This window comes from Tinamus guttatus, unplaced genomic scaffold (genome assembly GCF_059628265.1).
Source record: "Tinamus guttatus ecotype Peru unplaced genomic scaffold, ASM5962826v1 Tinamus_guttatus_pri_ptg000057l, whole genome shotgun sequence".
NCBI lineage: Eukaryota > Metazoa > Chordata > Aves > Tinamiformes > Tinamidae > Tinamus > Tinamus guttatus.
Genome location: NW_028288591.1, coordinates 133526 through 144015, shown reverse-complemented (window position 1 = coordinate 144015; position 10490 = coordinate 133526). Strand labels below are relative to the sequence as shown.

General features: G+C 59.6%; 3 protein-coding genes across 3 annotated transcripts; 1 reads left to right on the top strand and 2 right to left on the bottom strand.

Moving 5' to 3' along the window:
* Positions 1-803: 803 nt before the first annotated feature.
* On the bottom strand, positions 804-2071 carry TRAPPC4 (trafficking protein particle complex subunit 4). Its single transcript, XM_088540193.1, has 5 exons — positions 1889-2071; positions 1628-1802; positions 1448-1551; positions 1254-1380; positions 804-890 (listed from the first exon to the last, which is right to left on the bottom strand). Exons 1-5 carry the CDS (start codon positions 2061-2063, stop codon positions 812-814), a joined length of 660 nt encoding a protein of 219 aa, XP_088396319.1. The 5' UTR covers positions 2064-2071; the 3' UTR covers positions 804-811.
* RPS25 (ribosomal protein S25) lies at positions 2062-3520 on the top strand. Its single transcript, XM_088540251.1, has 4 exons — positions 2062-2076; positions 2153-2380; positions 2719-2902; positions 3387-3520. The coding sequence occupies exons 1-4, from the start codon at positions 2062-2064 to the stop codon at positions 3479-3481; spliced, it is 522 nt and encodes a 173-aa protein (XP_088396377.1). The 3' UTR covers positions 3482-3520.
* A 1285-nt stretch (positions 3521-4805) lies between these two features.
* CENATAC (centrosomal AT-AC splicing factor) lies at positions 4806-7451 on the bottom strand. The gene is made up of 8 exons (XM_088540192.1): positions 7167-7451; positions 6935-7100; positions 6743-6853; positions 6121-6276; positions 5664-5694; positions 5433-5522; positions 5189-5321; positions 4806-4921 (listed from the first exon to the last, which is right to left on the bottom strand). The coding sequence occupies exons 1-8, from the start codon at positions 7448-7450 to the stop codon at positions 4876-4878; spliced, it is 1017 nt and encodes a 338-aa protein (XP_088396318.1). The 5' UTR covers position 7451; the 3' UTR covers positions 4806-4875.
* Positions 7452-10490: the final 3039 nt, after the last annotated feature.

Here is a 10490-nt window from a genome sequence, read left to right as displayed (position 1 = left end):
GCGCACGGCCAACACCGGGTCCCCCCGCTGCGCGGAGCAGTCCGGCCCCCTCGGACACAGAGAGCCGCCTCGAGCCCCAGACCAGCCCTCTGCGCGCCAAGGAGCCGCGGGTGCTTAACCAGGACTTTGGTGAACGTTCTTCCTTTTCTCCAAAAGGATTTAGTGTTTCAGGTTTGGGGAAGGAGCAAGTTCACCTCGTGAACAACCTTCTACCCAGATACTTTGCCGAGCAGCTTAGATGCCCTAATGAAGTTAAGGGAAATTACATTTTGTACTTAATTGTTAGATCTATCGGTTGTGAAATAAAAATGAAGCGGTATCCAAACAGCTGTGGTTGTCCTATGGGGAATGCTGAAAGCAGAAGCCTCCAACCTGGATTATTCTCCAGGGATGTTTTCGGGGAGCTCTTGCAAAGCTGCCCTGACACCAGAAAACAAAGAGCCACCGACCTCCTTTAGGAATGTTTATTATTTCTACATAAAGCAACTTCATGAAACCATAAGTTAGAGCTGTACAGGAAAAATACATATGTACAGTTACAAAGTAAAACAGGACTGCAGTAGGGGCCTCAAAAGTGCAACTGGTGTTTTTCAATCAGGAACAGCAGAGCTGCAAGAACAAAAAAAGCCTCTGTGGCCCCACCTAGACAGAACCAAGTCTGCCTCAGGTAAGCGTCACACGGAGGGTCGACGGGGTCGTTTGGGGAAGATGCAGCCACGGGGTGGAGGACAGAGCCCCGGGTGAGGCCAGGTGAGGAAGGGGGATGCTCCGCTCTCCAACACGAGAGTTTGTGCGGCCGGCGGTGCTTTTTCTATGATCCGGGCCCAAACGGTCCAGCCTTTTCTGCGACCTCCAAGGCGAGTTTCAAGTTCTGGTCGAACAATTCGCACCTGAAACATTCAGAAAAAAAGGCGGAATGAGATGAATTCACCTGCACAACAGGCTATCAAAGACGGGAGCTGCTTTGCCTCCCTCCTGGAGAGATCCCCCAGTCGAGAGGAGCGACAGGGTGGCTCTGAGGTGAGATCAAAGGCTCTGGTCGGGGTTCTGGGGAGATGAGGGGTCCTTGGGCCCATTTCTCAGGAGAGCAGCACTGCGGGACCCTGTAAGGGCCCTGGTCCTGCACTCGCAGCAGGGTGCTGTGCTCTGCAGCTCCCGGTTACAAGAGAGCTGTCAGCGTTTGTCAGCGCATGGGCGAGACCCCAGGAGATGCTGAGGCAACGCTCCCTATAGCACGTGGGCTTTGTCCTTACCTGATGGGCATTTCCAGCGAGTAGAAAGGGTTCTTCAGAGCGAAGTCGGAGTAAATCTCGTAGATCTTGCGCAGGAGGGCATCGATGCCGGTCTGCCTCGGGTCAGCGAGTACCACGAACTTGATCCCTAGGGCCAGAGGGGCGTAAGGAGGAGGACGCGGGCGGCAGCGCGCGGGGGCCGCCCGGGCCGCTACCTGTGAGCGTCTGGAAGCAGTGCAGCTTGAACGTGTCCGTCTCCAGCATCTCGATGCCGGAGCTGCCCAGCTCGGGCGAGAGCTGCGAGCCGATGGCGAAGAGCCTGCGCGGGGCGCGCGGAGGGGCGTGAGCGGCGCCGTCCCCCCGCGGCCCCGTCCCGCGCGGCCGCCCGCACTCACGAGTGGAACATGGAGGCCAGCATGAGCTTCTCGTTGGACGAGAGCCGGTGGCGGCCGAAGCGGATGGTCACGGGGTAGTTGGCCGGGTTGCCCAGGAACTCCAGCACGTCCTGCCCGTCGGCCGTGGTGCGCCCGTTCACCTCGGCGCCGTTGATGGCCAGCACGGCGTGTCCCACTGCGGGAGAGCGCGGTGAGCGCGGCCGCCCGCCCCGCCGCCCCACCGGGCCGCCCCGCTCCGCTCCCCGCCGCCCCGCTCCGCACCGCGGATGCCGTCGCGCTGGCCGAAGGCGACCACGACGCGCTCGTCGCGCGGGCGCAGCACGAGCTCGAGCGGGAAGGAGAAGCTGCGCTCGGCGTCGGCGCGCGGCGCGGGCCGGTCCAGCTGGTAGATGAGGCCGCCCGCCTTGTTCACCACGTACACGCTGAAGATGGCCATGGCGCCGCCGGAAGCGCCGCCGCGCCGCGCCGCCCCGCGCCGGAAGCCGCGCGCGCCCGCCCCTTCCTTTCGCCGCCGACATCTTGCAGGAGCAGCCGCCCCGCTTCCCGCTCCGGCCCCCGCACCATGGTGAGCGCGGCCCCGGGGGGCGGCGGGGGGCGGCGGGGGGACGGCGGGGGCGGCGGGGCCGGGCCGCGCTGAGCGCTCCGCTGTGCCCGCAGCCGCCCAAGGACGACAAGAAGAAGAAGGACGCGGGCAAGTCCGCCAAGAAGGACAAGGACCCCGTGAACAAGTCCGGCGGCAAGGCCAAGAAGAAGGTGCGAGCGGCGGGACGGGGCGGCGGCGCGGGCCGGGCCGGGCCGGGGCGGAGCGGAGCGGAGGGAGCCGCGGCGGGGCCGGGGCCCGCGGCAGCCGCGCACGTGGCGGCCGGAGCCCGCGCGAGCGGCCGGGCCCGGCGGGGCCTCCCCGAGCTCCGCCCGTAACGGGGAGCGCCGGGGGGTTTCCCGCCCGTTACCGCGCGGCGGCTCCGTGTCCATGTGCTCGGGGCTCCGCGCCGCCCTGGGGGAGGGGGGCATTCCACAGCGGAATTCCCACAACTCACCCGCTTTTCCTCCCCTGGAACGTGCCTTAGTGTTTTCCCTTTGCTTTCAAGTAGAAGTGGTCCAAGGGAAAAGTTAGAGACAAGTTGAACAACCTGGTCTTGTTCGACAAGGCCACCTATGACAAACTGTGCAAGGAAGTGCCCAACTACAAGCTCATCACCCCTGCGGTGGTCTCAGAACGCCTCAAGATCCGGGGCTCTCTGGCTAGAGCCGCTCTTCAGGAACTGCTTAGCAAAGGTAAATACTCCCAATCGTGGAAAAACCCTACGCTGGCTGGACACATTTCTGTCTTTATTAAGAGGACTTTGCGCTACATTTCATGTGCACAGATTGGCACGTTATTGTTGAAGCCACAGCTCTTAGTCTGTATTTCCAAAGTGCTCCAAAGTATTTAGCGGGATTGTGTCGTGTTTAGCAGCACTGCTGCGGTAGGAACATTCTGCCCAGGGACCAGGTTGCAATTCAGGGGCTCCTGGGCTCTCTTAGAAGCTGCGTGCGAGCCCACGTGCCGGGCCAGCTCCTGTTAGCACTGTTAGCCACCACTGTTAGCTCTGGCCCAGCTGTGCCTTGCACGGGGCCTTGGAGCGGCCGCTACGAGGTGGGTGAGCGCAGTAGCAGCTATTAGGTACGTGGGCACCTTTGGTTGCCGCCTGCCAGACCTGTCCCAAGTCACGCCGCTCAGCGTCCCCCACGCGCTGACGTCCTCGTCTCCTCTCACCAGGGTTGATCAAGCTCGTGTCCAAGCACCGAGCCCAGGTGATCTACACCAGGAACACCAAAGGTGGCGACGCGCCGGCTGCTGGGGAAGACGCGTAGGAAGGTGAGGGCACAGGGTGCGCTGGGCGCCGCGCTGGGCCCTGGCAGCGGCCAGCACCGTGCTGGCTGCGGTAACGGCAGCACGGGCCTCTCCCTGAGCTCGCTGTGCTGCCCGGGGCCAGCACCGGGAGGAGAGCAGGGCGCGCTGCTCGGCACCGAGCGCCACCGCTCACGCACACGGGGGTCCTGGCTGCGCCCCGGGGCGCTTCCCTGCTGGATCGCTCGCTTTGTGCTGAGCTCCGTGTCTCATCGGGTCCCTCTTGCTTTGCAGGTTCTCCAGCGGCCTCCGACAATACGTCTTATGTTGGTGCACACAATAAAATTACTGAAATAACTCTTTGTTCCTTTTTCAAGAACGTGTACGTTTCATTATTGATGTGTTCGCTATTATGTACCCCACTGATAGTACTACGGGTCACTGGTATCCTCCCATAGCAGCCAGTTTCTGGCAGGCTTCTAGCATAGCCCTAGGTATCAGTTTGTATTGTAGCATGGGGGAAGAACTTTAAAACCGCTGGGTGCTAGAATAATACAAAGTGTTTTCAGTTATCCTAGTAGGAATAGAAAGTAAACTTTGGGTTTCTTACTTTCTAGACAGTGAAGGTGCTAATGGCAGTGTTATGACAGTTCCTTTAAACTCCAGGCAAACAGGCAGTGCCCTCCCATTTCAGTGCATGCAAGGAAGCAGCATCCATCAGGTCAGTATCAGGTGGGCAATACAGGTAACCAGCTCTCAATAAGGCTCTAAGTGTTTTGCTAAGGTGAACGGCTGATCCCAGAGAAGGTTTTTGAACCTTCTTTCCTTGAGGGAGGGCTATGATCACCACAAAGGAGAACAGGGCTCCTTTCCCTTAAAGTTACGTTTTGAGGCAGCAAAAGCAATACAGCGGGGGCATCTGCAGCCCTGCATGCTGCTTCTGCCTCTGAAACCACTTTCTGTTGGACTATCAACACTCATAATTACCAGGGAAAAAAAAAAAGTTTCTCACAAGTTTATTTAAAGAAATTCCATGCTGTACAATCTGTGCTGTATAAGACAGGCTTCCTAATTTAATAATAAAAAAAAAAAATACACAACAGCAGCCAGGCAGGAGACGTCCCTTGCTGGCAGCTTTTGCCTTGGCATGGTTTTGGCCTTGGAAAAGCAGTACCTGGACGGGTACGATACGTCCGTTACAAGGGGAACGTGTCCAGTGCTACCTCTCCTGGCGCCAAACTTTTCGGCTGGGGGGTTTGTCCTGGGCCCTCCCTGTTCTCCAGGGACCTGGACACAACTACGTGGGCACCTAGAGCCAAACCTGGCGGTGGCAGCACCGCTGCTGAGAGCTGCAGCTACCGCGGCTCCACCTTTCCACAAGGCTCTGAGCTTGGCCTCTGTTGTGCTCTTTTCCTCATCACCTTTTTTTCTTCTTTTCCCCCGATTCAGCTCTAAATTGATGCCTGAAAAAGAAAGGATAGATATAAGAATGCAACAGCCTTTTCCAAGTGGTAACGAAAGCTGCAGTGCCTACCAAGTAGCAGTGCTTGGCAAAGCATTTTAGAACAGAAGTGTTCCTCAGTGAGTTCTTTCACTGAGCTGCTTCCTAGCAGTCTTCTCAGCTAGTTGACAAAGACTTTGAGCGGACCTCAAGCTGCGGGCAGGACAAGCCTCTGCCTAGGTGCTAACACACAGATCTGTGGCATCCGCACGCCCTGAGCTCAGCTCACCTGGACTGCCACCTCCGGCCCTGGTTCCACACCCGCCCGAAGGAAGGGAGCCAGCCGGCGCCCGTCTGAGAGGTATGGTCAAAGTTGGCACCGACACGGTCCGCTGGGAGCTTCTTCAGTTTCTGCTTCTCCTCTGAAAATAGATTTGTCTTTAGTGAAGGTTTGTCAGCCAAAATGCTTTTGCTGCTCTTCTGCAGTATTGCAGTGAGCTTCAAGTTATCGGCCACATCAAGAAGCCACTCACTCTGTTTGAGAAATTCCTCATACGATGGTCCAATTTGCTGTTGACTTCCTATCTCCTCCTCTTCCTCGATCAGCCAGGGAGGTTTGGCTCCTAGAAATCATAGGGAAACCGCATACACTGACGTGGGGAAATACATCCCCTTGCCCTATAACTGCAGCCCACCCTGCCAAGCAATCTGCTCTGAGGTTCATAAAGAAAGCAGCAACAGAGTCAAGCAGTAGGAGAAATTACCTGTGTGAACATTTCCCTTCCCTTCTGTTTCCTGTTAGCAGAAACACAAGGCACCTGTTAGAAACTGATGTTTTAAGAATGATATAAAGTCTGTTCTAGTATGTGCGTGACAAAAGATTGTGATACATGGAAGAGAAGGAGAAAAATCAGGCTTCCAAGAGTGCAAATTCCACTATCAAATATCGAGTATTTGCACAAAGGCCCAGGGGCATTTCCCTACTTTGCTTACAAAGTGTTTTGCAGGGAGTTTTTAAGAATGTGTGTGGGGGAGACTCTGCTTTTCATGGCATGGCCAAAACTCTGTGGTAGTTACTTGACTGAATCGGCCAAACTGCCCTTCTTTTGCAGCAACTGGCATTCAGCAAGTCTTGTTTTGCTTGGTAGCGTGTCAATGTCTTTGGCTTCTTTATTCAAATAACCACATTCATTAGCAAAGCTAGGTAAGGACCATCCCTACCTGGTGGCCAATGAAGGTCAAAGGGTGGCCTGGTTCCATCCAGTTCAGATCAGGTACCTCCTGCATCCCACTGGGGCCTGGCTGCTCCGCATCGCGAGCGCTGTCCCTTGGAATACAGAGGCAAAAGGCAGCCGGAGAGGTGAGGACACCCGAGAGCTCGGCAAGGTCCTCATTGCCCGGAAGCTTCAAGAGAAGGGGTGAAGCTTGATTGTGCCAGGGGCAGCAACGTGCGTGTGGCTGGGCAGCGTGGCGGGGCGCAGGAGGAGCAGCGATGTGCTCTGCCCGTGCTGGTATTGCTGATACGGTGTTGCTGCGGTGGCTCTTTAGGGCTGCTGGGCCTTAGCTGGGTGTGCAGCGGTGACAGCGTCATCCCGCGGCTGGGCAGCCGCCTTTGGCCCAGGACAGTTTGGTTGTGAGGGCTCGAGTGACTGAAAGATCTGGTGATGACGCCGTTGTCCCCTTTAGCAGCAGAGCTGTGCGCAGGCGGCGGCTCCTCTTACCTTTCCTGCGGTCCAGCGCAGCCGTCGCGAGCGGCTCCGTCGGGAAGCGGCGGCTCTGCCTGAGGTCGATTCAGGAAAAAGGCGCCGTGGCCCCGGTGCGCCCCGGCCCCCTCCCGCCCCGCGGCCGCCCCCGGGGCTGGATACGGCTCCGCGGCGGGGCCGCCACCAACCTCGAGGGCGGCCCGCACGGTCTCCTGCTGCCGCCGCTCCGCCTCCCGGATCCGGGCCGCCATCTGCGGGGCAGGCGCAGTGAGCGCCGGGCCGGGCCGTGCCGTGCCGTGCCGGGCCGTGCCGTGCCGTGCCGGCGCGCTCACCTCCTGGATGCGCTCGTCCTCCTGCTCCTCGTAGGCGGCCAGGGCCCGCGCGAGCGCCTCGCTGAAGCGCGCGTACTCCTCGGCCGTGACGAGGAAGCGCGGCCGCAGCGCCGCCTCGGCGCGCTGCTCCCGCCAGAAGCGCTCCGTGGCGCGCCGGTGCTCGGGCCTGCGGCGGAGCCGTTAGCGCCGCCCCGCCGCCCCGCGCGCGCCCGCCCGCGCCGCCGCCGCCTACCCGGCCAGGTGCTGCAGCAGCGCGGCGTGCGGCAGCTCGAGGGCGCCGCGCCGCCCGTCGCGGGGCACGTCCCGCCCGCAGCACAGGCACCACACGCGCCGCTCGGGCTCGCCCGCCGCGCCGCGCCGCACGGCCGCGCCGCGCAGCGCCGCCCGCGCCGCCTCCACCTTGTCGAGCAGGCGGCCCAGCGCGCGCTGCAGCCGCTGCCGGTGCGCGGCGCTGTACACGTGCCGCCGCCCGCCGAACGACGTGCGCCGGCACAGCCCGCAGTACCGCGGCGCCATGGCGGCCCCGCCGCGACCGGGACCGGGACCGGCACGGGGCCCGCCCCGCCGCGCAGGCGCCGCCCCGGGCCCGCCCCCACCGCGCAGGCGCCGCCCCGGGCCCGCCCCACCGCGCAGGCGCCGCCCCGAGCCCGCCCCACCGCGCAGGCGCCGCCCCGGCCCTGTGTCCGACCCCACCGCGCATGCGCCGCCGCTGTGGCGATGGAGGCGCCTCGTCCCGGCGGTTCCGCGGGAGGCCCCGCCGCCGCCGCGGGGGTCCCCGCAGGGTGTTGAGGCCCCCGGTAGCGGCCCCCCGTCCCGCCGCTCGGTAGTGGGAGATGCCGTGCGCCGGGTTGCAGCGCTGCGTGCTCGGGGTTCCTCAGCGCACGGCTCTGCTCTGGGAACCCGGGTGCGTGGGGATGCTCTTGATGGGGCTTGAAGGAGCCCAAATGGAAACCTTCTCCTTGCCTGGAACTGCAGCCTCGTGCTTGCCTTGGGATGCGTAGCAAACAATTCAACTGCTAGGAAACAATTTACTGCAAGTCACTTGACCCGCTCTGAGCACCACCGTGTTGCTTTCCCCTTCTGTTTGCAATTGAGCTCTTGTGCAGCACAAATTCATATGCAGCATCCGAGACCTAGCAATTAATTCAGCTCATCATCATCTGTGCACCCTCAATTAATGCCTCCCCTTTCCCTACAGCCTGTGCAGTACCAAAGGGGAGGCTTGTCCCTGGAAGGCACCACAGGCCGTTCCCTTCACTGCTTCCACAGGTCACCCACAGCTGGCAGAGCCGCGAGAAGAGGGTGGTTGGGAGAGCTGATAGTTCCTGTGTCCCGGGTGAGGTGACGGATTCACCTGAAGCTGCTCCAGAACCGGTTCTGCCCCAGCTGGGTGCGGGCAGGCAACCGAAAGCCAGGGCAGAGGAACACAGGCAGCGAGTGCAGTCACTGGAGCTGCCCTGCTCTCCTCCCCACGAAGTTTCAGTGCCCGCGGGGAAGGATGGCTGGTCTGTGCAGCCGGTGAGTAACGCTGGGGAGGAGGAGGCGCGCGGCTTTCCGCCCCTAGGAGCCCTGGGCAGCGGCGCTGGGACCCCGAGCAAGAAGAAAGTGGAAAGAGCTTGTTAGTGCTGCTCTAGGGGTGGAAAACCTAGTGATAGGGTTTACTGCTTACTGATGGACACTTAAAAGACTTCCACAGCATGGACAGAGTGAGGAAAGCATGGAAATGAAATGCGTGGCCCGGGCTATGCAAAGAAACTAGCAGGACCAGGAACAGAAGTCTTAGATTTCCGACACAGAGCCCAGAAATGTGTTACATACAAACAGTAACAACCACAGACCTTTCCCTTAAGTATAAGAAGAGAATAATAGGCCTTATTTCGCTTTTAGGGCCTTTGAGATTCTGAATCCCATCATTTTGTATGCTAGGTTCTTTGGGTCAACGTTTACAGTCCCTGAGAATCTTCCTAGCTGTGTTTTTCCAGGGTGGGAAGGATCTTGATCAAATCAATACTGCGAATCTGTGATAAGTGAGGTCTAGGAGTGCTCAATCCTTATCCTCTCTAGTTTAACTAGGATCTCATGCTTCCCTCCTAAAATCATCTCTGTTTTTGTGATCACCCTCTAGCATGTCGCCGGAGCCGAAGAGAACGAGATGACTTGGTCCCCCCGGAGAACAGGCAGAAGGTCCCACGAGCCAGTGTCTGCATCGCAAAGACAGCTGAGACTGCGGTAAGAAACAAGCTGGAGGCGCAGCGGCTCAGGACGCCGGGACTCCTCACAGCCAGCTCTTCTCAGGTCAGTCCCATCTGCACAGACACCAGCTGACGGGATGGAAACCAGTCTGACTAGCTCCCGCTACGCTTCTGTAACTCCAAGAACCCCAGGGAGGCTTTTGGAGACTGCGGATTTCCTGTGCGCGTGCGTGCACGCGAACGTGCCGTGTGACGCCTTCTTGGAAAGGCAGGAAACGGGAGCTGCTCTTGTTTCTAAGGGGGTGTGTAGGCTCACTCGCTCCTTCAAGCATAGGACAGCTTTATAACTTTGCTTCCAACACGGTGCTGTCATTTGAGTGTGACCTCTGAGTCTCTGGTTAATTCCTCGGGTGCCGTGCGGCGATTGTGGAAGACACAGAGGGAGAAGCAGCGTTTGGCGATCAGGGCTGTCGTTAGTAGTGTGCTAGGTGTCTAAAATGTGGCTCAGTGCTCAGGGGCAGAGATGCTCCAACCTCATATATATATACATATACATATAAAAGAAAATTACTGTGGGGAATGTTGCTTCAGCTGCAGTTATAAACGGTGAAAGCGCAGGCACGCGGTCCGCGTGGCAGGACTGTGTCAGGGTATTTGCATGCCCAAGCAGCCTCGGTAGCACTGGAGGGGTGTGAGATGTTATGTGGGAACAACCTGGCTCCCGTATTTTCACTCAGGGTCGCCTCCGGGCTCGTTGGCCTAGCTGAGCTTTGGGAGGGCGTCGGTTTGAGCTGCAGAGTGTTGTCTGCAATACATCCCCTCATCATCCAGCCTGCGGTCACTCGTGCCGTGTTGACGCTGCTTAGTGGTCCTGTGGCTGATGGACCCGAGACCGTGTCCGTTCGTGGCTACCTGTCACTGCCTGTGTGTCCCTGTGTATGTCATGTAGGTAGATGCTGCTCATGTCTGAACTTATTTGTAGCCTCCTCGTGACCTTAGGGCACAGCAGAGGTAGCTGAATACTTGATGGTTATTAGCCATGCTCAGCAAATACAGGTCGAAGGATCTGTGAAAACGCCAAGTCTCTCCTGAAGGTGGGATTAAAGCCCAGCGCTTATTGCTGCCCAGGTAGGAGGGTAAGGCTCCTGTCTGGGAGCGAGGGTGCCGCTCGGTTGTCCGTGCACCGTAAGGACGGTCCTCGCATCCTGCAGGAGCGTCTCAGGGCGCAGGGGAGGCAGCGTGCAAGGAGACGCGAGGGAGACGGACCCTGCGCCCGCCTGAGCTTCGGGCAGCTGCCGGTCCGCTGCAGTGCTCTGCCGCCCCAAATCCCGTCTGCTCCCTGCGTGGCCTGGCTTCGGGCTCGC

What these genes read in the sequence shown, in the direction of transcription:
- CENATAC (XM_088540192.1), bottom strand. Translation starts at nt 7,450, where the DNA reads ATGGCGCCGCGGTACTGCGGGCTGTGCCGGCGCACGTCGTTCGGCGGG. An exon ending in CTGCTGCAGCACCTGGCCGG is followed by an intron (nt 7,101 to 7,166) that starts GTAGGCGGCGGC and finishes GCTCCGCCGCAG; the next exon opens with GCCCGAGCACCGGCGCGCCA. An exon ending in TGAGGAATTTCTCAAACAGA is followed by an intron (nt 5,322 to 5,432) that starts GTGAGTGGCTTC and finishes ATCTATTTTCAG; the next exon opens with AGGAGAAGCAGAAACTGAAG.
- TRAPPC4 (XM_088540193.1), bottom strand. Translation starts at nt 2,063, where the DNA reads ATGGCCATCTTCAGCGTGTACGTGGTGAACAAGGCGGGCGGCCTCATC. An exon ending in CTGGCCTCCATGTTCCACTC is followed by an intron (nt 1,552 to 1,627) that starts GTGAGTGCGGGC and finishes CGCCCCGCGCAG; the next exon opens with GCTCTTCGCCATCGGCTCGC. An exon ending in TCGCTGGAAATGCCCATCAG is followed by an intron (nt 891 to 1,253) that starts GTAAGGACAAAG and finishes TGAATGTTTCAG; the next exon opens with GTGCGAATTGTTCGACCAGA.
- RPS25 (XM_088540251.1), top strand. An exon ending in GCGGCAAGGCCAAGAAGAAG is followed by an intron (nt 2,381 to 2,718) that starts GTGCGAGCGGCG and finishes GCTTTCAAGTAG; the next exon opens with AAGTGGTCCAAGGGAAAAGT. An exon ending in TCAGGAACTGCTTAGCAAAG is followed by an intron (nt 2,903 to 3,386) that starts GTAAATACTCCC and finishes TCCTCTCACCAG; the next exon opens with GGTTGATCAAGCTCGTGTCC.